The sequence below is a fragment of the Andrographis paniculata genome, unplaced genomic scaffold (assembly GCF_009805555.1).
Source record: "Andrographis paniculata isolate CXL003 unplaced genomic scaffold, ASM980555v1 Contig57END, whole genome shotgun sequence".
Taxonomy (NCBI): Eukaryota; Viridiplantae; Streptophyta; class Magnoliopsida; order Lamiales; family Acanthaceae; genus Andrographis; species Andrographis paniculata.
This window is the reverse complement of record NW_026137592.1, coordinates 560250-584016: the sequence shown is the minus strand read 5'-3', so window position 1 is coordinate 584016 and position 23767 is coordinate 560250. Positions and strand designations below refer to the sequence as shown.

The 23767-nt window shown below is 34.3% G+C and overlaps 3 protein-coding genes across 7 annotated transcripts; 2 read left to right on the top strand and 1 right to left on the bottom strand.

The window, feature by feature from the left end:
- Positions 1-320: 320 nt before the first annotated feature.
- LOC127257156 (uncharacterized) lies at positions 321-2621 on the bottom strand. 3 transcript variants are annotated; one of them, XM_051283504.1, is made up of 6 exons: positions 2331-2620; positions 2151-2256; positions 1540-1751; positions 1415-1442; positions 1071-1179; positions 321-619 (listed from the first exon to the last, which is right to left on the bottom strand). In XM_051283504.1, exons 1-6 carry the CDS (start codon positions 2568-2570, stop codon positions 538-540), a joined length of 777 nt encoding a protein of 258 aa, XP_051139461.1. In that variant the 5' UTR covers positions 2571-2620; the 3' UTR covers positions 321-537. The 3 variants fall into 3 exon arrangements, with proteins under 3 accessions (XP_051139461.1, XP_051139463.1, XP_051139462.1); XM_051283506.1 differs by lacking the exons at positions 321-619; positions 1071-1179 and adding an exon at positions 1182-1318 and having other exon boundaries at positions 2331-2621; XM_051283505.1 differs by lacking the exons at positions 321-619; positions 1071-1179 and adding an exon at positions 1190-1332 and having other exon boundaries at positions 2331-2621.
- Positions 2622-6608: 3987 nt separating this feature from the next.
- Positions 6609-12359, top strand: LOC127257432 (increased DNA methylation 1-like). The gene is made up of 9 exons (XM_051283851.1): positions 6609-6742; positions 6855-8627; positions 9070-9202; positions 9316-9398; positions 10036-10274; positions 10640-10726; positions 11254-11353; positions 11506-11701; positions 11782-12359. Exons 2-9 carry the CDS (start codon positions 6891-6893, stop codon positions 11976-11978), a joined length of 2772 nt encoding a protein of 923 aa, XP_051139808.1. The 5' UTR covers positions 6609-6742; positions 6855-6890; the 3' UTR covers positions 11979-12359.
- Positions 12360-13018: 659 nt separating this feature from the next.
- LOC127257195 (uncharacterized) lies at positions 13019-23665 on the top strand. Of its 3 annotated transcripts, none has more exons than XM_051283572.1 (19): positions 13019-13316; positions 13826-13886; positions 14025-14147; positions 14892-15109; positions 15256-15423; positions 15521-15871; positions 16038-16129; positions 16373-16457; positions 16927-17139; positions 17449-17508; positions 18267-18346; positions 19541-19848; positions 19919-20010; positions 20120-20249; positions 20876-22122; positions 22210-22499; positions 22855-23022; positions 23168-23252; positions 23484-23665. In XM_051283572.1, the coding sequence occupies exons 1-18, from the start codon at positions 13140-13142 to the stop codon at positions 23235-23237; spliced, it is 3933 nt and encodes a 1310-aa protein (XP_051139529.1). In that variant the 5' UTR covers positions 13019-13139; the 3' UTR covers positions 23238-23252; positions 23484-23665. The 3 variants fall into 3 exon arrangements, with proteins under 3 accessions (XP_051139529.1, XP_051139528.1, XP_051139530.1); XM_051283571.1 differs by having other exon boundaries at positions 23112-23252; positions 23484-23663; XM_051283573.1 differs by having other exon boundaries at positions 13188-13316; positions 13812-13886; positions 23112-23252; positions 23484-23664.
- Positions 23666-23767: the final 102 nt, after the last annotated feature.

The window sequence follows — 23767 nt, the reverse complement described above, 5'->3', positions numbered from 1 at the left end:
TTAGATCTAGTGGATGAAGCATATATGTTGTCCACAAGACTTCAATCATCCTCAAAAGTAGTTTCCAATCCCCGAAGAAGTAGCTAACTGCAACAAAGTAGTCAGGTAGCTGAAAGCAAATAGGAAGGCTTCTTTTAGAATTTTGAAATCATAGCACCTGCATTCTCTAATTAGAATTGTCCCAGTTAGATGACAGCATTAATCTTCCGAAACTAGATCACTACAGTTTAGATGCACAAATAGAGTTATCTCTAGAAAGCAACGCAGCATAAACATGGCCAAGCCATGGGCAAAAGAGGTTGCTTCACAATAGCTGCAAATACCCAACAAATCATTCTTTATACAAGATAAGAATCTCAAGTTTCAGAACTATTTACACGTACACTCGGAAACCAAATTGCAAAAATCAGAATAACAATTTTTCTAGATTTCGAACAACACATAGATGGTTGGAGAAGCAACCATAAATTACAGAGACAAGTGGCCAGTTGCAATGCAATAGATGCATAATGGAAGTTGGCATGATAGGGCAATAGCTCATAGAGCTTTCAGAGCCAGTTTGCTTGAGTGATGGACCCCTTGTGCTGCCAGTTTCAGAATTGAGCGACCTTGGTACAAACTGCAAGGAAACACAAGACTATTGAACAAACGTGTGCAAGCATTATTCATCCCACAAAAGAAAAAACAAATGAGATGAAGAAGTTCAAAAGGGAAGGTGAAGCAAGCCATATTTTTCAGACCGTAGTCCTAAAATTTTAACCATAATAAATCTGGAGATTAGAAAAAAAGTCTCTAATAAAGTGATGTTTGCAGTTTGCATTACGATAAGAGTTCTGTTTATTTAGGAAAAAAGTTGTTTGAAAAAATCATGTTGCAATATTAAAGTGCTATCAGTCGACCACTGCTCATAAATTCTAATTGAACGAAATATAATCAATAGTTCAGACACTCAGTCATGACAGAAATATTTCAAGGCAAACCAATCATCACCAACAACCCTTTTTCTTCATTAGTTTTTTCTTCTTTTTTTCCCCCTCTCTAAGACAACTTTTATAGTACTCAGAGCTTACGTTGCTAGAGCAAGCCCCCATGTGGCCAGCGTATAGAATAACATTCCAGCATGCCAAATGTTTAGCATTTTCTCTACTTTATTCATTCCTTCCAGTGCTTTCCCCAACGCTGCAAGGTTGAATCATGCATGAACTATTTAAAATTGCAAAACATGCAATCATATCGAAATCTACAAGAATCTGTCAAGGCTGGCTCTGGTGTGAAGATGTATCGTCAATACAGGGCTATTGTTACTGTCTCCTTTTGTCTGCACAATTGCGACTTCAATTGCCAGCATGCCAGAAGTGTTTTACAACACCACAGGATAAAATAAAAAGTGCAGAGGAAAAAATTGCAGACATACCTTTCTGGAGCTCCACAGGAGTCAACTTCTGCATTGCCAGCATAATAACATTGAGTGATTGCACCCATAAACAAATTAAGATTTAAGAACCTAACATAACTAAAATGCATCATTAGGTCATGTACCTTTGCATTTGGGTTTGCTAAAACACATCTAGCCATAAAGAAAGCAACGCCATCGACCACATCTTTCTCACTTATAACAATATAATTCTCACTGTCGATTTCACTCTTCTCCTCGATTTTACCATGGGCCATTTCCCTTGGGACCCACACCCACCAACTAGGCTCCTCGTGGCCTATGTCAACCAAGTCACCAGTTTTCTCCAAATCTGTGCCTGATTATCATAAGAGAATTTAGAAAGTAAATGGAATTTATAATAGCGTATATTCCTGTTAACTTGCAGACTACAGACCAATCTTGTTGTTTCCACCTTGAATTACTACAATGTTGGCGCATGAAAATGCTGAAACGAGTAGCTAGCTTGCGTGTGTGAGATGCACTAATTGGGGAAGGTTACAGTTATAACATAAGTTCTTGAAAGAAAAAGGCACAAGATCATCACACTGCCTCCGAGGTAATCAATCACTCATTTCAGCAAGAACACAAAATAAAGCAGCAATGATTGACAGAAAATCTTAGATATCACAAAGCTAACGCGGATTTTATTCACAGAACAATGACCGAAAGATAAAGCAGCAAAGAATAAAACACATATTAAAAATATGAGAAAAACCCGATGGCTCGTCGAACGGAGTTTCGCTGGTAGATTTTCTACGGAGAGACTCCAATTCGTTCAGAAAGCTTTCGGAATTCACGGATTCGACAAGACGGTCGTGGAGCTGCAACGGATTAAAAATAACCATAACTTTCTAATCTCAAAATTGAAAGCCATAATCAAAAGCTAATCGCATACATCAGGCGGACAATTCTGTAGAACGGTAGGCGAACTCAAAATCTGCTGAAGGAGCGTCATATTTTTCTCCAGAAGTTGGCGGAGGCGTTCATTTTCAGAACTTAGGGTTCCGACATCGGACTCTCCTATTCCCCGAGGCGGTGGCTTCGCTTCGTCGTGGTAGTGGTGGTGGCAGCACTCGACGGCAGTCCACGCGACGTCGGCCACCTCCAACACCGTCTTCGCCGCCTCGAGACCCATCGCCGACGATTGTAGAATGTTTAGAGCTTATCGGAATAATAATAAGGATGACGACGATAATAAATAAATAAATAAAATAATTTTGAATCCGTACGTAAAATCGCTGTTTAGGTTGCAGCTGTTAATTCCAAAAATCTGGTATTAGCGCAGTTGCTGAAACACGATTTTAGTAAGTGGGCCTTTGTGGATAAAGATTTGGAAATCGGCCTTTTAGGGTGAGTTTGTTCGGCGTTTTGGATTTTTGAGATGATTTGAATAGTAAAAATTTTAATTTAATAGTTGTGTTTCATTTACATGAGTAAAATATTTGAAGTTATTAAATATTTTTATATTATAAAAATAATGTCTTGATAATAATGGTGTGTTTCTTTTGATGAGTTTACAAAAAAATTGATTTAGGTTTGGTATGAAAATAATATTTGATGAGATGTTCTGTGAGAAAAAAAAAATGTATTTTTTTGGAGAAACGCAAATCCAAATAATAAAATTTGAGAAATTTGACTAAAAAAACATACCCGAGTTGGATATGTGACCATGAAGTTATAGATTCAAACTCTAATGTGCATTTTTTGGTACGAATTCTCATGTCGTCAAAAATATATATATATTATTCAATCATATCGAAATTTTTCAATGTATTGTTTTTTTTTTATTATCAAAAATACTCAATACTTTTACTATATTTGTCGTGAATGATTCAAAATTTTACTATCACATTTTCACACCATCATGACATTCTTAGAAAATGACATTTTTGTTTCAATTGATAGTATAAGAGTGAGATTAATCTTTACATGATACATTTTTGTAATTTTCTTATTTAAATAGTAGTTACATAGTAAGATTATGAATTTAAATTTAATGAATAATGTTCTTTAAAAAAAAAAAGTGTTGTATATATATATATATATACTATTTCAATTTTTCATCATTGTTGGTCTTTTTCTTATAAAAAAAAAAAAAAAAAAAAAATCTCATTACATAAATTTTTTATTTTTACAATATATATATTATATCAAATACTCAAAAAATTTGTTCTTAAAAAATAGTAGAGCTTCTATAACTTAGATATAATTTGTTTGGGGATTGATTTTAAATACACTATTCATCTCATTTTGTTTTTCTAAAAAGCAATCAAATCAACTACCTATTTTTTATTTTTTATATTATACTAAAAATTAATTTTACATTCAAAACATCGCATCAACACCTATTTATATCACATCATATAACTATTTAAATTCAAATTTTTTACTATTCAAATTCCAACTCAAAATCCAAAACCCCCGAACAAACACACCTACTAATGTATCTCCCAAGTCAAATTACTATTGGAATATAACATTAAAATTTTAAAAATTGTAATGATTTATTAAATATAACCTCTTTTAAATAAACAAAATGTTATAGAAAAAATTGTATTAAATATGTTGTTACTAAATATACCTCTTTTAAATAGACAAAGTGTTCTAAAAAATTGTAATAAACTTGTTTTTACTAAAGATAACCTATTTTAAATAGACAAAATTGACATTTTATCTTGGACATTTACATGTATTAACTAGAATAATGTAAATATTTCAAATTGAATTCAATGAACTCTAGACAATTATGGTTTTATACTTAATTTTGTAGTTCTCTGAACATATTTTCAAAATAGATAATTGAAAAGATAATCATTAATTATTATTAGAATTATAAATAACAAATTTATTATAAATAGCTTGAGATCATTTACCGAGTAGTTATTATTGACAATAAAATAACGATACACATCAACGACTAGAAATTCGATCGAGTTATTATGCAATAACTTTCTTCTATCACACTACTTTCAAAATTTAATAGTAAATGTTTGACGAGTTTTTGAAGGTGTAATATAATTAGTACTTGCACGTGCAATTTGACTTCTGTGCTAATATAATTAGTATAGTCTTATTATGTTGGGCACGAAATTTTAAGAAAATTGATATTATATTGGTACTTGGTAAAAAGTAAGGATAAATGATTTTTTTGTCTTTGTGAATATATTAGTGTAAAAAATATTGTGTAATAATAATGAAAAAGTAAAAATAGTTTTATGGTGATATATTTATTTATAGAAATGAGACTATTGTTTTGAGACAAACAAAAATGATAAATAAGACTATTGTATTGGGACGGAGGGAGTATTTAATATGTACAGACAATACATTGTATTATAATAGAAATACAATGAATGAACGTTTAATACATAAAAATAATCTATATGATATACTCCCTATGTCACTTTAACAATCTATCTATTTTTCTATTTTGGCCCGTCTCATAACAAAATATCAATTTTTTATTTTTTAAGTAATTGTATCATCTACTTAACATCAGAAATACCCTTCTAATTTACAATATATTACACAAATGTCATTACCTTTATATAATACAATATTAAGAGGGTTAGTTTAATTTTTTTACCTTTATTTCTACTTTATCCTAATATAATACTAATATTTTTAAAATTTAATGAAAAAAACAAATGAATATATAGATATGGACAGAGTGAATACATTAGATTCGCTTTTATTATATAGGATACAACAATGCAATATGAGTATAAAATATAACTCTCCATTGTAATGAAATATATGATGATAGCCTATATTCTATGTGTTGATTAAAACTAAACAACCTTAACCTCTTATATATATATATTTAAAAAATAACTTACTAATTTTATCTTATCTATATAATATTACATAAATTATTTTTATTCAAATAAGAAAACAAAATACACACACTCTAAGGGGTGTTTGGTTAAAAAAAAATATATAATTGAGAAATGAAAATAGATAATGAAATTGAAGAGGAGATTAATTGTGTTTGGTAAAATATAATTTAGTTGAAAAAAAAATTGTGGATCTAACAAAATAAATGATTTAAGGGACAAAAGAGAATTTTAACGAATGAAAAATCATAAAAAAAAATATTTTTAGTGATTTTTAAAAAAAATTATAAATTATATGCGATATTTTGCAAAATCATATTTCAGTACAATTTTTTAAAAATTCATACAAATTAAATAGTTGAATAATAAATCAAATATAATTTTTAAAAATTATAAAAATTAAATAGTATAAAGAAATATATATATATATATTGGACCATTATTTCTCACAATTTATCTAAATATAAAATAAAAATAAAAATAATTTATTTATCAAATTTAATTTATTTTGAATAAATAAAATTTTTATTTATCTACTGTCAATTTCCTATACCAAAAGGCACTTAAATGTCAAATAAAGTACCATGTATAAATTTGATTAATTTAAATTTGAATCTATTAAAGGTGTGTTTGTTTGAGGTATTGGATTTTAAATAAATTATTCATCTTATTTTTTTCCTCAAAACATCAAATCAAACACTTATTTTTTATTTTTTTATATTATATTAATAATCAATTTTAGTATTATTCAAATTCCAATTCAAAATTTAAAGCCCCAAACAAACGTACCCTAATTTTATATAAATATTTGAAAATTAGTAAAATCCGAATGGGACTACATTAATTCACTTTCCTAAACCCTACAGCCTTTTGTTCGTCTGGGATTACAAATTTAATACAATTGTTACCTTATAAAAGAAAATTATTAAATGTGATTTTGAATTGATGTGCATTTTTATTTTTGAAAAAATAAAACAAACTAATGTCACAACAATACAGGAATTAATTCATCAATGCAATTTGATGTTATTATTTGATATGTAGTTTGAAAAAAAAAATAAAATGGAAAAAAAAAAAAGAATCTAAAAATAAATTGAAAAGAAAAGAAAAGGATAGTTGAAACGAGTCAACGGGTGTATCAGAAAAGAAATAAATAATAAAAAAGTTTTTATTTAAATGTTGAAAAATAATAAGAATGGAGGGAAATAATCCGGTAACCTTTTACGGTACGGAAACAGAAAATTACATTGTAGTCCCTTAGGAATCTAAAAATTGAAAAGAAAACCACATTAAATATAAAGCCCTCTCCCCCAAATCACACAAAATCAAAACCCTGTGTCTTCTCTGTCCTCTCTCTTCTCTCTCTCCTTTTCTCCAAACTCGATTTGCAGAAGTTATTGAATTTAGATTGAGTTTATCTGGGCGGATTGAATCGGGACGGGTTTATTGCTTTATTCCTGCTGCGCCATTGGTATTTGCTTCTACATATACGACGTTTTTAATTGTGTTTGCGGTCAATTGGATGGCTTTGTTTTGACAGTATGCATGATTGTCTAATTTTTTGTTCGGATTTTATGAATCAGGGTTATCGGCAGGATTGATTGTGTATTCCGTTCAAGATGAGATTGCGGAGCGGGCTAGACGCGATTGATCTGAAAGAGGATTCTGTTGGAACGAAAAGGACGAAAATTGAAAAGAAACCGGCCAGAAACTGGAATGTGGGGTCTGATGATCCGCCTAAAAGTGGTAGGGTTTTGAGGTCGAGGACGGTAGCTATGAGCGATGGTGAGAAGAAGGAGATAACCTTGGAGATTGGAAATATTGACGAGGATATTGATGTAAGTGAGACGTCTGTGTTGGAAAACACCGATGATGCAGAGGCGCCTGCTGTACTGGAAGAGGAAAAGCCGATTCTCAAGCGTGGGAGGGGAAGGCCTCCAAAATCTGCTGGTAAACGTGAGGCTACTGCTCCTATGATTAAGAGGAAGAAAGGCAAGCGGGGGAGGCCGCCAAAATTGGGAGGTCAATTTAAGGTGAAAGTTAATATTGAGGTTTCCGCTTCAAGTATTCCGAAGCGTGGGCGCGGAAGGCCTCCGAAGGTGAAAGTTGATAGTGAAGTTTCCTCTTTGAGCATTCCGAAGCGTGGGCGCGGAAGGCTTCCCAAAACAGAAGTTAAAAGTGGTATTCCCTCATTGCCTTCTAAAAAGGAAGATGATGGTGAGGTAACCGGGCAGAATGTTTCCATGAGTGGTATTGGTAATGATCAAGATCAAGGAGGTAAAGAGCACAAAAGGAAGAGGGGATGGCAGAAGGGAAGGCCACGCAAGGTGGTTAGTGAAAGCATTGGATTGGTCACCGAGAATAACAGTGCTCCAAGCAATACTGATAGTGGGAAATCTGAACATGAAGTTTCAGCCAAGAGGTTGAAGGTAGGGGAAGATGCTCCAGGGGATTGTGTTAAGGAGCAGATACAACCTGCAGCAGAGGATGCTGCTGGAAAGACCATGGGACTTAGGGAGCAGAAGCAGTTAGTGAGGGATCAGATAGTTGCCATGCTTAAGAAGGCTGGGTGGACTATCGAATATAGGCAAAGACAATCAAGAGATTACCAAGACGCTGTTTACGTTGACAGGGATGGGAAAACTCACTGGTCAGTGACTTTGGCATACCAAAAGCTTAAGAATAAAATTGACAATGGAAATGGGGATGATATAGATGTGTGTGCATTTACTCCAATACCAGAGGAAACGCTCAGTGTGCTATTCAAGATCTCTAAGAAAGACGAGAATGGAGGTCAAAACAAGAAACTTCCTGGAAAGAGAATGAAAAAGGAATCTAAAAGTAAACCATCTGATGAAAGGGGTAGAAAAAGGCGAACCTTGTTGGCTCGTAGACCAAGGGATCCGTCTAACAGTGATGGTTATCAATTGTATGAGGGGAAGCGCACTTTGCTCTCATGGATGATTGATTTGGGAACTGTTTCTCTTGGCTGGAAGGTGAAATATAAGAAGGGGAAGTGTAAGAAGATACTACTTGAGGGGATGATTTTTAAGGAAGGGATCTGTTGCGACTGCTGCAATATAGTGTATACAGTTCAAGGTTTTGATTCTCATGCAAAAAGTACGTGTGGGAAACCATACGAGAATATATACCTTGATTCTGGGAAATCTCTTTCACAGTGCCTGGTAGATACCTGGGGAAAACACATGGAGTTGGATAACATTCAATATGCTTTGGTGGATGTGGAAGGTGATGATCCCAATGATGACACATGCAACGTATGCGGTGATGGCGGCGATTTGATCTGTTGTGATAGCTGCCCGTCAACTTCACATCATGGCTGTTTACATATTGAAGTATAAATGCTGATCCCTTTATCACTTTCATTATGAATTTTCTTTTTCTTTCTCCCTTTCCGTACAAGTATATTGATCACAATAAATATGTCAAAACATCTTTAATTGCGTGCTTCTATAATTTCCGTTCTTACACGTGTGCGTCTCTGACACATACCTAAAGTTACTCATTCATACACGTGTGCGTCTTTGATGCATACCTAAAGTTACTCATTCATACACATACGCTCAGACGCGCACACACATATATTTATTTCATTCATTATGGAAACATAAACTGCCCACAGTAATTTTGGCCTGAAGATGCAATATGAGTACTCACATACTTTTTTACATTTATGAAAATGCAACTTAGTATCTGGCTTTCTGATTCTCTAGGAATTTGAAAATCCCCACACATTCTGTATTATTCGTTATGTGCTCATAATTTCTCTTGTTGCAGGTTCCTACTGGAGATTGGCACTGTGAGTACTGTTCCTGCAAATTCTGTGGAATGGCATGTGGAATTACCGCAACCGCTGATGACTGCAATGCACTGTCTGAGTTGTACATATGCAGTTTATGTGAGGAGAAATGTAATGCTCAAGTTTTCACTTTTATGCATTTCTGGTGTTAGATGATCCTAACATATGTTTATAAATCGCATGCACTATTGGGCCAATCACTGACAATTTTTAGCTTTCTGCAGTTCATATACATTGCACTGAAGTGACAAGTGGCAGTGGTATTGACGATGAAAATCCATCCTTTTGTGGGGAAGAATGCTCAAAGGTATCACTGTCCATTATAAAATGCAAGTGTTTCTTCTTCCGTTATATATATATATATATATATATTCATATAACCCTGTTGAACATCCTTGTACTAGTATCAATGTGCCAATAGACCAGTGTATTGATCTGGATTTGCTTTGGCATTTGATCAGCCAACTTGATTGGCAACGAGCTTCATGATGTAAAAATCTTTCTCTTGTAGTCATATCTTGATTTGGAAACTTAGCAAACATTGTTAGAGCCTATGGACCTGTTTGTGAAATAGAAAAAAATTTCATGGGCTTATTGGGCTATTTCATATTCTCTCTCTAATTTGATTAGTATCGTATTATTTTGCCTTAGCAGATTATTGAGATTTGATTTGTCCTGATCCTGCAATACTGTGCTTGGTAATGTGTATAACTTTCTGATCCTGTCTTGCTCAAAGCTTGGCATTCTTCCTCTTAACCAGGATATCTTTTCTGTAGATACAATTATCAAGATATTTGTACTTAATAGAGGACAAGTTGTACTTATTGTTGTATTCTCCTGAGATTCAGTATTCATAATGGATTGAAGTCTCATCTACATGCTTGTTCTTCTTGACATTCTTTATTAATTTTGCTTCTGATATGTTCGCTACCTTTGGCCCACAGATTTTTCAGCAATTACAGGTTCTTATTGGGGTTAGACATGAACTAGAAGAAGGGTTTTCCTATACTATTCTCCGTCATCATCCTGTTAACAGAGATGCTTCTGCCGATGGGAACTCCTTTTTGGTAGAAAACAATTCAAAGTTAGCCATTGCTTTCAATATTATGGATGAATGCTTTGAGCCTATCATAGATGAGCGAAGTGGAATCAATTTGATTCACAATGTTGTCTACAGCTGTGGGTTAGTATTTTCACCTTAACTCTGTTATATATCATGGTCTACTCCATAGTCTATAAAATGTGACGACACACATTGCCGATAAGATGATAGTAATTAAAAATTCTTTTGAAGAAGATTTCATCACTTTTCAGCTTGCTTTGTGCTCACTTGAATGTAAAAGGATTAACACAATATGGTGCTACAAGTTTGTATCTAAACCTTAATATGCCATATTTGTGTACTATGTAAATAGGCTGTTGACAACCTTGGTTGGAATATGTATTCATTTTCTACGACGCAAATGATATTTACCCATTTTAAAAGTTGAAAATAGTGTAATGTTCATTGAGAGCTTTCCTTGTTTTATTCCGTATTCTTGTTCCCAGGTCAAATATCAAGCGGTTGAACTATGATGGATTCTATACCTTTGTCCTAGAGAAGGGTGACGAGCTTTTGGCTGTGGCGTCAATAAGGTTGTCTACCATTAATTTCTCTCACCACTTTTAAATCTGCTTATCTATCCTTGCCTCAAGTTTGTTGACTTTTTCTTTGCTTCCATATATAACTGATTAAATGTCATTTTTCGGGATGCCAAAAGCTTAACTCTGTACAATTACGTGGTGGTAGTTTGAGTTAATTGTTATAAATGAGTAGTTAAACATTAAATATTTCTTATAGTTCAATTCCTTCCGTTTCCGGTTTGTTGCATAATGGTTTCTTAATGCATGATGTTATCATTTAACATTTTTCTCCATTTTAGTTCCAACCCTGGATTAGTTAAAATCTGATCTAGCAAAATTTTCCTAAATATTTGTATAATATATATCACTACAATCTATATCCAGCAATGAATACTTGTATATATAACTCTAATTTCAATACTACTAAGAGCTCATGAATTTTTCTTTACCTAAAGAAGCATGCAATTCTAATTTGTGTTTCTTCACTTGTCATGCATTTGTGCAATTTGACGTATTTCTGTTACATCTCTGTGAAATAGAATCCATGGAACTCCCTTAGCAGAGATGCCTTTCATTGGAACGCGATTTATTTACCGTCGGCAAGGGTTGTGCAGACGCCTTTTAACTGCAATTGAATCGGTATGTATGCTATCTTTAAATATATTATAAGTTGCCAAGTTAATCTCCTCATTTGAGAAACAAAGTTTAATATAACAAATTGGTGGAAGGGTTGCATGTTATGGGAAGCATTTTCGAAAAGTTTCAGAATTTTGAGATTGTTACGTTGACAGGTTCTCCAGTCACTCGGCGTTGAGAAACTAGTTATACCCGCAATATCTGAGCTCAACGAAACGTGGACAAAAGTGTTCAATTTTGCGCCTCTCGAAGAATCTACAAGGCTAGAAATGAAGCATATGAGCCTTGTTGTATTCCCTGGCGTAGCCATGCTGCAGAAACCCCTCTCTAACCCACAAATCAATTCTGCAGGTATTCTTCATCCTTCATCCCATCTTCAAAATTAATGAATCACCATTGTTGATATACTCATCCTCTATCCGTACCTACAGCACACGCCAACAAAGTTGGCAACGATCATCAAAATCCTCCATCGGATTCAAAATCAGGAGAAGCTCATTGTGAGAAAGACAGCACCCAAGCGAACCTAAGCAATGACAGTGAAGATCTTTCTGCCCCGAGTTCTGAATCCGGTGACGGGATTCCTTTAAAAGGCGACGGAGGATCCCATGTCGGGGAAAGTAAGTAATTAAGGATATGTAAAATATGATGGGAAGGGGAAGATTGAAGAACAGAAGTGGTGCTGCTTGGGGAAATATATGTGCCATCTGCAGACTTCTTTAAAACCCCATCAATTTAATGGTAACAGTTATTATGATTAAATAGAAAAATACTATAATACACAGAGAATGGTAGAATTTCCTTTTTTGAGATTAGATGTCTATAAACTATAATTAGCTTGTAAAGGAAAATTCAATCTGGCCAGAGATTTGTTGCCGATTGCCCTTTTGTTTATCAAATTTTCTATACAACGGCCATTGGAAGCACTGTGATGTTAAGTTTATTATTTTAGAACTTTAGATGGACCATATTTGTAAATATATATTTTTTTTTAGCTAAAATGGTTCTCCAGCGTTGAATTCGTTATGTTGATCCGTCGTTGCTGACAAGGCTGATATATCATCGCTACGTAGATCATCAACTGACACGTGACTATTTTAAGACTCATATATCCGATTCGTTAAAATGTCCTTCACGTGTCATTAATGTCTGCCACATCAGCAACAACAGACTAATGGCAAATATTTTTTTAATTATGGAACTATTTATAAATAGTTTACCCTTTGTTTATTTTTTAATTTTTACGTTCAATTTTTATTTTTAATATATATTTGTTATTAAGATTTCATATTATCATTTTTTTTTAAGTAAAATCTTTTGTACTTTTGAAAAAAAATACTAATAAAATAAAAAGTACATATTCTTGTTAAAATGTGTGCTATGATGGATTTCTTTGTCTTTATTTAACTCATAAATTATTAATTTATTTCATTAATTTATGTTGTGGGCCTAAATAGAATAAATGCCCAATTAATAGATGTATGGGCATTGTAGCGGCCCAATGGGTTCATAATGGGCGGGGGCGATGTTTTACAATTTAATTGCGCGGGAAAATATAAAAGCTCACGAGGATGGTCACGTGGGATGACCCGCCACCGGTTTATACGGTCACCGAAAAGCAAGCTCTCGCGGGGATAAGAAAACATTTTATTTATATTATTAAATAAGAATTATATATAATAAGTCTGCGATTGGGAGGGAGGAGCTGGGAATCCATCCTGCTGCAAAACCCTCTCCTTTCTCAAATTCCCCGTCAAGATCAAATTCAAAACCCTAATTCAATTTAGCCATGGAGGGAAAGGATGCCAAGAGGCGATTCGTTCAGTCGACACTGTTTCCCCACAAGGCGGTTTCTGCCAAGGAGGGTGAGAATTCCGATGCCGGAGGAGTGGGCGACAGCGGACAAATGCGGATGAAGATGGCCAATTCGAAGTCAAAATCTGCGCCGAGAGCTTCTTGTAAAAAGGTAGACGCCATATTTTCGTTATATTTTATTTTATTTGTGGTTTTCATTGTGAATATTGTACTTCTTTTTTTCTTTTTTTTTTGGGGGGGTTTGGGGGACTGGTAATGCAATTGGGTTTAGAGTGAAATCTGTACTTTCTGGAGCTTTCTTTTTTGGGCGGTAACGTTTGTGGGTAAGTTTGAAATTGCAAAATTTTAGTGCAATTTCGAAATAAATATTGGGATTGCTTTTGTTTTCTGTTAGATGGCACTCTTGCTATGCTACTCGACCGCTCTATTCTCAATGCTAGCGTTTAGATGAATGAGTCTGATTGATCCAAATGTGAATCATACTTATTTTGAGCTAATGAATGGATGTTATCAAGACTGAAGCTTTTTGTGAGTTTGCTTTAATGCTCTGAAGGAACAGCTTCCACTCCCTGGGTATGATGGAACTGATAATGGAGCAGGGTGGGCACGCCATTGATTGTGTGTGTGCATGCTAAAATGTGTATAGCTTTGATTTTTCAGGTTAAGGTAACTGATAGAAAACGGAAGCAACATGATGAGACGGATGCATCAGTTCCTGCAGGTGAGAGAATATTTTGCAATATTTCTTTGAGCGCATTATACCTCAATGACTAAGACTCATTGTTAGTGTAGTGATCATAAGTGCTAATTTTGAATTAAAATATTTTTGACATATGAAGCTCTCATTATGTTCTTTCAGAGTCCAATTTACTTTTGAAGGCTTCTCAGAGGGTGCAGGAGAAAGGGCAGGAAACCCCACCGGCTGCAATTGATTTCTCTGATGGAACTGATGAAATCTGCACACCTCCAAGCCCTACTGCAAGTATGCTTTTCTTTTTCAAAAATATTCTAATAATTGTGTTTGGTTTCCGATTGGGTTTTAAGTTGGAAGTTTGATGGAGAGGATTAATTTAATTAATATTTGATTTATAATGTAATATATATAGGATTAAAAATTCAAAATATGTATTTTAATATTTTAAATTATATTTAAATAATATATATACAATATGGATATTATTATGTAGAGAACAACACTGTTTTTTTTTTTGCAAAAAACAACACACATGTTTTCCCAAAAAAATTAATATATTGCATACATTCATTATTTTTATATTACCTACGCAATTTACTATATCTCACATAAAAAAATATCCCTTAAAACTATTTCACAAAACAAATACACCCAAAATTTTACATAATACAAATAAATAAAATATATATATGATTATATAAAATAATTTTATAGTAAAAAAAGTGGAAGTTTTGAATGTATATAAATGTTTATTGAGGGAAATATAAATAGGAGGATTTTGAGTAGGTCACACATGATGTAATATTTGCAAAAAAAATTGAGAGTACAGTGCCAATTTAAATCTAAATAGCAACCAAACACGCAGACACATCACTCATTCCCATTGCAATAGTATTGTGATGGCTAATTTAATATTTAATTGATACTAGTGAGCGAATTTAATACTTATTTGATAGTAGTGAGAATGGACGAATATGTAGATTATATATTAAAATTTTTCTTTCCTAAATCCTGATTAAATGTATTCATTAGATAGTAGAAACACTCATAGAAAGAGCACTCCTAGAAAGATGAAACTCCGTGCAAGAACAACTCCAAGGAAGGAAAGACGGAATTCAGCACCAAATAGAAATACAACAAATGGCAATCGAGAATTGGTTTGCGGTCAAATTCCATTTGAAGCTGCAGTGGATGGGCAGCCATTGCTAAAACGGACTGATTTAAGAAGGGAAGCAAAGTTGGCAGCTGAGGTTTGTTGTTTGAAGTCCAATCTTATTCTAGAGTCCCTCAACCTTGGGGGTGGGGGTGGTGTTAATTCTCTCCTAGAGAATTGCACCAGCCAAAACTGTAATTATTCTAAGATTTCTCCAATAAGATATGTTCTTGTTTTTGGTAGGAAAACGCACGAATGTTTTCTGGGCGGCCAATCCATCCATTTTTCATGTCACGGAAAGGAAGGAAAATTGACCAAGATATAGCTGATTCGGAAATCAAGGGGTGGTCTTCTGAGATAAAGCGAATAGGCACCACTTTCAATCCCATCCATGTATATGAAAATTATGAGGTAGGTGTTGATGAACATCAAATCATGTGATCTTTTTATTTTTCCACTTACACATACTCCAGAATAGATTGGTAAAAGTTAGCATCTGCATCCTCAGGATGATCAAACAAGCTTTGATTGGGAACAATGGATATTCTGTGAAAGAAGCACTGGTGGTGAGCGAGATTGTGGATATCAACCAGTCTATGAAGGATCTATTGACTCCTTGGATTTTGGTAACTATCTAAACTGTTCTCGTTCCAAAAGATTATCAATACATGGAAATTGTCGTCGGGGTTCTACACCGCCAAGAGAGGTTTCCAAGGAGCTCCCTTGCAAAACAGAGTGTTCTGTTCCAATTATATCCTTAGTGTTGGGTGATGAGAGAGTGGCACAGACTGGACCAGAGAAGGATCCAGGTTATTGGTCCCAAAATGATGAAGCTATACAGGCTGGAACTCCATTGGAAGTAAGATTTTATTTACTCTTAAAATTGTTATATTTGATATATGTTAAGGCATTTTCTAGGAGTGATGATGAATGGAATTATAAAATATTGATAATAAAGACACATCGATGTTTTTTTCATGTTTCATTTGAATGAGCATGGCAGGTGACATTTTCAACATTGACAGGACAATAAAACTGAAAGAAATGGCCATTTTACTGGGACAGCTTGTGGTGGAAGCATTGATTCTGAGCTTCAGGATGAACTCCTTCGAGAAAGGTGAAATTGTACTATGATAACTGCAGTTTAGAAGCATGAAATATTTTACTCGCAATTTTCTGAGGCACCATTTTATTTATTAATATTAAAAATATTAGTGTTATTATTCAGTTTATTTAATATCTCAATTAAAAAGGATGAGCTTCTTATTTTGGAAGGAGAGATGCCGATGCCTTTTATTTCATTTTTTGTGCACAAGCAGTATTATCTGAAACCTTTTCCTTTTTGATTTTTTTCGATCAGGACTGTTTCTCATCAGCATGCATGTCCAAGTCGGCCTGTGAATTGTCTATGGACAGACAAGTATCAACCTCAGAATGCCAAGCAGGTTATTTATTATCAGAAATTTCAAGATTAAATCAAATTCTGGAGATTAGTTTCTGTATTGTTAATTTTAGAAGTTGCATCGTAATAAGCATCGTGGGGCTTAAACTCACTCCACAGTTTCTGCCTTTTAGTTTCTCAAGCATAGGTTCCTCGTTAATATTTATGTTATTTAGCTTGACTGTCTCTTTGAATGTGGCCAACACATCCATCTATGTGTAATGTTCTGACGAGGAGCATTTGAGTTTAATCAGTTTCGTGCTTTGATTTATTTCCTCAGCAGTCTGAATATCACAACAATAGACCCATGTTGTTACCAGAAAATAACATGACTTTAAGGTCCTTGATTATGTAATATGATCACTTTGCAGCAACCAAATTTTTTTTTTGAATTTTCTTCTACATGCTAATAACAAACAATTAATCATCTACTCTTGTCTATCTTTTCGTCTTCTTTGATCTTTTCTTGGTAGGTATGTGGCAATGGGGAATCTGTAAAACTCTTAAGCGAGTGGCTTCTTCTATGGCACAAAAGGGGCTCTCAAGCCAGTAAAAGTTGCATGAGTGAAGGAAATATAATAATGCAAGTTAATGATCATGATTATCAACTAAGTGACTCTGACTATGATACCAATACTGATGAAGACGACTTGAAGAATGTTCTCTTAATTACTGGACCTGTTGGGGTATGCATTTCTCTCCTTTTGGCACTCCTTTGACAAAATCTTATATCTTATTTTATGCTTCGAAAGAGCTTGAATGTACAAGGGTTTTTTCTTTTTGGTGATTGTGCTGCCATTACTTGGATGGGCATAAAGTGATGTGTTTTAGGTTCTGATAGTCTTTCTTTTAAACTTTTTAATCTTAGTGGTTACTTTTTTGAAGTGAATAAACACAATAATGTGCAATGTGGCCTTTAATTTTATTTGTAATTGTTTGGTGATGAGAAAGCCATACAACCCATGCTGGCTGATGGTGATTGCTTTTTGTTGCAGAGCGGGAAATCTGCTGCCATCTATGCTTGTGCAAGAGATCAAGGATTTCAGATTATCGAGGTATTGCAACTTCTAGCACTGTATCCCGCTCCCGTTAATGTATTCTTTCCGTTGCTCAGTTGAATAATTGTTTTCTGGCCAATGTTACTGCAAACCATCTTTTTGTTTATAAATGGGTAAAAAATCTCTTTTTTTGACCTTAATGTCCCTTTCTGTTCACTAATTTTATATTTCCTTTTAAATTAAAAGATCTTGGCAACCAAATCCTGGGAAATGTTCCAAAAGTTGAAATGATTATTGCATTGTGCATGATGCATTGGGGGACAATTTATTAGACAGACTTTTGATTGTCTGTTTGACTTTAACTACTGCTTCAGTTAATTGCACATGGATTTCTTTGTTATGACTTTATTGTGCGATAATAAAAAACCTTCTATTCTACAAGGTATACATATGTACACATAAATAAGCCCAATAAGATTAGCCCATATACTACTCTCTAACAGTTATGAAGATTGAATCTCCCCGATTCAATGATTCTTGCATGCTTTATATTTTTGTTCTTGTTTATGAGCCATCATATAACCTGTCAATAGTTAGCAGTATCGGCTTGAACACTAATATGTGATTTTAGCAATAGATGCAGTCTAGAATTGTCCAAGTAAATTACTAAATCGATCCACTAGCCAATTAAGTTATGGTGGAACATTGCCTTTTTGGCATGGCATCTAACTGTAAAGACCACGTAAAAAATAAAAAATTCTTACAATTTTGTTATTAGCTCTCACCTGTCTCATTTGTTTAATGTTCTGTACCAGATAAATGCATCAGATTGGCGCAATGGAGCCCTAGTAAAGCAAAAGTTTGGAGAGGCTGTGGAATCTCATTGGCTTCAGCGGTTTGTCTGAAACTAATTACTGGTTTTACATATAAATGCTATTGTGCAAAGTCATGCCGTTTATTTTACCCTCATTATTGTGTGAACATGAGTAAATTATGACTAGGATATCAAGAATGTAGTCAAGAAAATATGATATCAGAAATTTCCCATAAATAGAACAAGGAACTGAAATTAAAGATGGATAAAGCTGGGGGTATGCTACTCAGTCTACAGAATGATTCACCTGGCAACGGCCTCTTGACCATACGTGCAAAATAGATAATACAAGTGAAGAAAATAATTCTATGAAATTGGCCATATTCACTTAAAAGGAGAAAGTTGTTATATCCAAATTAATTTTATGCCCTTTTTGTTAGATACATAAACAAAATATTTATTATTTATCTAATAATTATAATTCTGGATAGATATATTCCTGTGACAAAATCATCCTATTGCATTCACCAAGTTCATTGGAGCAATATTGAATAATAGGATAGGATGGGGCTTCCAAGTTTGATAAAGAACATGTCATTATTTGGTTTATCCATATGAAAATGAAGAAGTTAGGAAGCCTGTTCATCTCGTTTTCGTCATGGAATGTGTCCTTTGAAATGACAGACAAGTTTGAACTTTATCTTGACAATTACTCACTAAGTCAGCTACTATTTAAACCAGCTGTTGAATACAGTGTGGAAACACATCCGTTTATATTCTCATTAGGTTCTCTGTTCCTTTTCTGTTTATATGCTCCATGCTATATTTTTGTAGTGATTTGATGATAGATCACTGGTATGAACATGAGAATCAGTTTAAAGGAATTTTGCTCCTTATTTTTTACTTCCTGATCCTGGATTGTGATTTTTTTGGGAGCCAAATGAACTTGCCAAGAACCGTTTAAATATGTAGCTACTGCATTTTATGCTGAAAAATGTATGACTAAGGGAAGTGCTTCATGATGTGTAAGCTTCACTCAGATGTTGTTTGTTAAAAATTACTGGCATGAGAAGAATGATTGACTATTAATCTTCTCTAGGAATGCATATTGAATTTGTTAGTACCTCTGTTTCAAAACTCCAATATGAAAGCTTCCTGATGCAAATCATACAGTGATTATATTATTATATGCTAAATGCACCTTTATTTTTAAAGCACTCTGTGACCCATATTTTAGTCATGAAGTTACTAAATAGTTGCATATTTTTGTTTCAGTACAGCTGAAAATATGACAGGTTTGGACAGAAAATCTCAACCAGAGCTGTTTAAGGTTGTTAATGAAGCTACACATTGCTCAGGCAATCAAGTAATTGAACTATTAGATGATGATTCTCAAGAAGCTGGTGCCTGGTCTAATCTTTTAGTCTCTGAAAAAAACAGAACTTCTAAGCAGCAAACTGATATTAAAACATTGATCCTTTTTGAGGATGTTGATGCTACATTATGTGAAGATCATGGTTTTCTGACAGCCATACAACAACTAGCAGAGACTGCAAAAAGGCCCATGATATTGACCAGCAATAGTAAGAAGTTATAATGATTACTTTATTACATTTTTGTAACTATTCAGTAACCTTTGTAATTAACTTTTAGGTTATAATCCCATGCTCCCAAAGAACTTGGACAGGTCTGAGTTAAGGTTTTCTGAACCATCTCGGGAAGAGTTAATTGGCCTTGTTAATATGGTGTGTGTTTCCATTCGATTCTTTGTTAAATTTCATGCTAAGTTGTATGCCTAAAAGCATTATTGTAATACCTCGCAATGCCTTACACTGAGATTTTATATTTCCCTAGATTTGTGCCTCAGAACAAGCTAAAATTCATCCCAACTTGGTTGAAATATTTGTCAATCATTGTGAAAGAGACATACGCAAAACCATCATGCTTCTCCAGTTTTGGTGCCAGGGTCAACGTCTTGGAAAAGGTAATTTTATTATGTACTAGTCTCTACTTTCTTGTTTGTGTTACCAGCTGGATATTTATTTATTTATTTATTTTTGTGTCAAGATGAGGAAATGTAACATGATAATACTTAACCTGCCCAAGTAAATGCTATATAAGACTTATCTTATGTCTCTCGCTACAAGTCTACTGCATTTTTAATCTATATAAGCTTCTAAAAAAATCTATTCTAAGATCGTTTTAATATTCCTGGTCTAGATCTCTCAATTGATTGTTTCCCTCATATGATTAAAAATTTTCCCTTTTACACTCTAATATGCAAAATGAATAGCAGACTTCATATGTTTCTACCTTTGAAAGCATATGTGCTAGGTGAGGATATGGCTTTTCATGTGGCTTTACTTTCATAAGTATACTGCAAAAAGCATGCCAAAAATTTAATCCTCTGATCTGCTGTTCAAGGAATCATTGAGGTTGAACTGAAACACTTTTTCTTAAACATATTATGGATTTAAGATACTCGGATTAATGTAAATGTAATATAGTGTATGCCTTATCCTGTTGCTTGATTTAGATCATGTTAGGTTTTGTTGACCTTGACTCACATGTGCATTATATAATCTTTTCTGTTTGGTGCATCATTTGTAGATTATCCAAGGAATGAATTTCATGCAACAAATTCGCCAGTCCTATTTGATCTTGATGCTGCGCATCACATCATACCAAAAGTTATGTGCTGGGATAACCCATCAAAACTCTCTGAGCTTGTGGCTGAGGAGGTTGTTAAATCTTCTATTTTAATGGAAGAAACATGCAGTATGATGAACAAGAATAGGGTAGAGGACCAATATGACTGTAACATGGATATACTCACACGCGATTGTGAACCAGATCCTCTTGAGGTGAAAAAGAAGGCAATGTTAAGATTGCATTGCTCTCGAGATGAAGTTGAGTGTGCACAGTTTGAGGTCAAGAGTGAGCTCTTTGATTTCTCTTGCTCCCCAGTTGCACCAACCCGGAAAAAGGGCAGGAGAAAAGTCAATACCGTACTTTCTTCTGACTCTGAAGATGGAATCTCAGGATGCGGCATTTCCCAAAATTCAGGCGAAGTAAATGTTTATGCTGGAGTACTTGACACAAAGAACTTTCCAATTTCTGACCATTTATATACTCAAATTAATGATTGTTCAACTAGGCTGACCTATCTTTCTGAAATAGATAATTCAGAAGATCTCAGTACTCACATTGATGGCTATTCGACAAGGCCAACCCTTCATTCTGAACTAAACAACTTGGGACATGATGTTGTTCTTGGTACTGAGGACTATATGTGCAGATCACTTGATGTCTCACTTGTACCAGAATCATCATATGTACCTGAGACTGAACTTATCAATGAAGAAGATCTACATTCTGTAACAGTGTCCTATGGCCATTTCATCAGTGAAAGAGGGAAAACTTTGGTTTTTGAGGACCAAGATTCCTTACCGATCCTCGAACTTGGCTTTAATTCGAGCTCGAGTAAATTATTGCCTATCCAGGAAACAATTAGAGTTGATTCAGACCCTAGTACAGCATGGGTTTGTCAAGAGGAGGTTGGGGATTCTCTTTCAAAAGCTGAGGCAGTTGTTCCAAGAGGCTTTCACTTGCTGGATGAATGTAGTCGTGTAGATTTCATGAAGGGATTGAAGTCACTGAATAATACTAAGGCTGATCAGGCAGCTGATTTTGTAAAAGAAGCATGGAAAAAGCTGTATGACAGAAGCAATGATTTAAAGAAGCATGTCACTGCAGAAGAGAAAATTGCTCTCCAAGGTTTAAAATTGGCTTGCAGGATGAGTAATTTAATATCTGAGTCGGATCTGCTACTCAAAGATTGCCCAGCTCCTGTATCTGTAAGTACTCTTGTCAATCTGAACTGTGCATTTGTTTATGACATTGTGATGTTCATAATGATGAGATCTTGCTTCGTTGTGTTTCAGGACTCTCCTGAATTATTTAATATTCCCGGTGATAAAATCCATTCGTGTTGTTATCATGAAAATCAAGTAGAGATGTCTTCAACCCTTGCTCAGCATGGAATATGCCTCTATACAAAGGAAATTGCTTCTCTGGGATCATGTAAGGGGTCCATGAGCACCTTTGATTTGGCTGCAGAAATGTTGTCACTTTCTGCAAACTCAGTTGCATTGGGAAAACTTGCTAGTCAGGACCAAGCAAACATTGCTCGATTGGATACAAAAACAACAAAAGATTTTGATCTTTCGACAAGGTATGAATTTTACCTGCTTCGTGTTTGATTTTGGCGCAAAAAGTGAATTACTTGAAAGCGTAGGCCTTCACTATTCTCTGTCTTAAATGTGCTTTTGGGCACAAAGTAAAAAAAATAGTGTATAAAAATTAAAGAATTCCATTTTATTTTTTTTTAACTAAATATGTTATGAGAATATTTTTGATAGATATACTAAAATAGCAAATTGAGCACACTTTGGTACAGATAGAGTAGCATATTGAGTGATATATTGACTGGTTGAGGTTATTTCTTACGGTTTCTCTATATCTGACACCACTGCAGTTCTTCGATAAAACTAATCTCTACCCTTTTCTTTTCCCATTCTGAGAAACAGCAAATCAGACTCATGTCTCTGCAACATACTCAAGACACTAGTCCCTCCCAAGTCACACCTAGCTGCAAAGGGTTATGCATTCCATGAATACGCCTCGACACTGAGCCAGATTTCAAGGTTTGACACCTCCCGTCTATCAGGATGCTCTGACAACAGAATGCAACGAAGGTACGCCATTCTTGTTCCCTCCATTCTTGCAAAGTTTCCATGTTGGATTGATTAGATGGTGAGAATAGCATCTGCTTGCCTCGCCACAGAGCACGTGCTCCACGGCATTATCTGAGTTCTGGTTCATTATCATTGGCATCGGAAGAAATATCGGTGCTGGGCCGATACAGCAGCTTCACCCCCTGCCTCCACCAAGAATAGCAAAGCTAAGCTGAGAGCAGCCATTCAAGGTATGCATCATTACAATTTCATCTTACAAAAATGTTCATCCTTCATGGCCTTGTATGGGGTGAGAAAAAGACACTTTCAACAAATTTTTGTCTTAGGGAGGATTCTTTTCATATAAAATTCAATTCTTTATTGAAAATTTGTTCATTTTCAAATATGATTATTTAAATTATAACACAAAAAGTTAAACTAATTAATCCAATTGTCTTTGTTGTTCTTTGTACAAAATTCAGGGAATGCGCTTATTGCAATATCTCACAGTACCAATATTTCATTGAAGGGCGGATGCACATTCAGTAATCTATTAATATATCTAGAGGATTGTATACACATAATATCATATCATTGCACATTCAGAGGATTCTTTTCATATAAATTTCTATTCTTAAGAACTCATTTACTTTAAATATTTAAATTATAACACAAAACATTATTTAATATTAATAATAATAAATATTATACAATGTTTCCAATTTCCCATATTCCATTTACTCGAGGAATGCTCTGGCCGCAAAAC

Coding starts and splice junctions, on each gene's coding strand:
- LOC127257156 (XM_051283504.1), bottom strand. CDS start 2,570: ATGGGTCTCGAGGCGGCGAAGACGGTGTTGGAGGTGGCCGACGTCGCG. Junction 1,752..2,150: donor TCCGTTCGACGAGCCATCGG/GTTTTTCTCATA, acceptor TATGATAATCAG/GCACAGATTTGGAGAAAACT. Junction 1,443..1,539: donor TAGCAAACCCAAATGCAAAG/GTACATGACCTA, acceptor CTGGCAATGCAG/AAGTTGACTCCTGTGGAGCT.
- LOC127257432 (XM_051283851.1), top strand. CDS start 6,891: ATGAGATTGCGGAGCGGGCTAGACGCGATTGATCTGAAAGAGGATTCT. Junction 8,628..9,069: donor ATGGCTGTTTACATATTGAA/GTATAAATGCTG, acceptor CTCTTGTTGCAG/GTTCCTACTGGAGATTGGCA. Junction 9,399..10,035: donor GTGGGGAAGAATGCTCAAAG/GTATCACTGTCC, acceptor TTTGGCCCACAG/ATTTTTCAGCAATTACAGGT.
- LOC127257195 (XM_051283571.1), top strand. CDS start 13,140: ATGGAGGGAAAGGATGCCAAGAGGCGATTCGTTCAGTCGACACTGTTT. Junction 13,317..13,825: donor CGAGAGCTTCTTGTAAAAAG/GTAGACGCCATA, acceptor TTGATTTTTCAG/GTTAAGGTAACTGATAGAAA. Junction 18,347..19,540: donor GAATCTCATTGGCTTCAGCG/GTTTGTCTGAAA, acceptor TTTTTGTTTCAG/TACAGCTGAAAATATGACAG.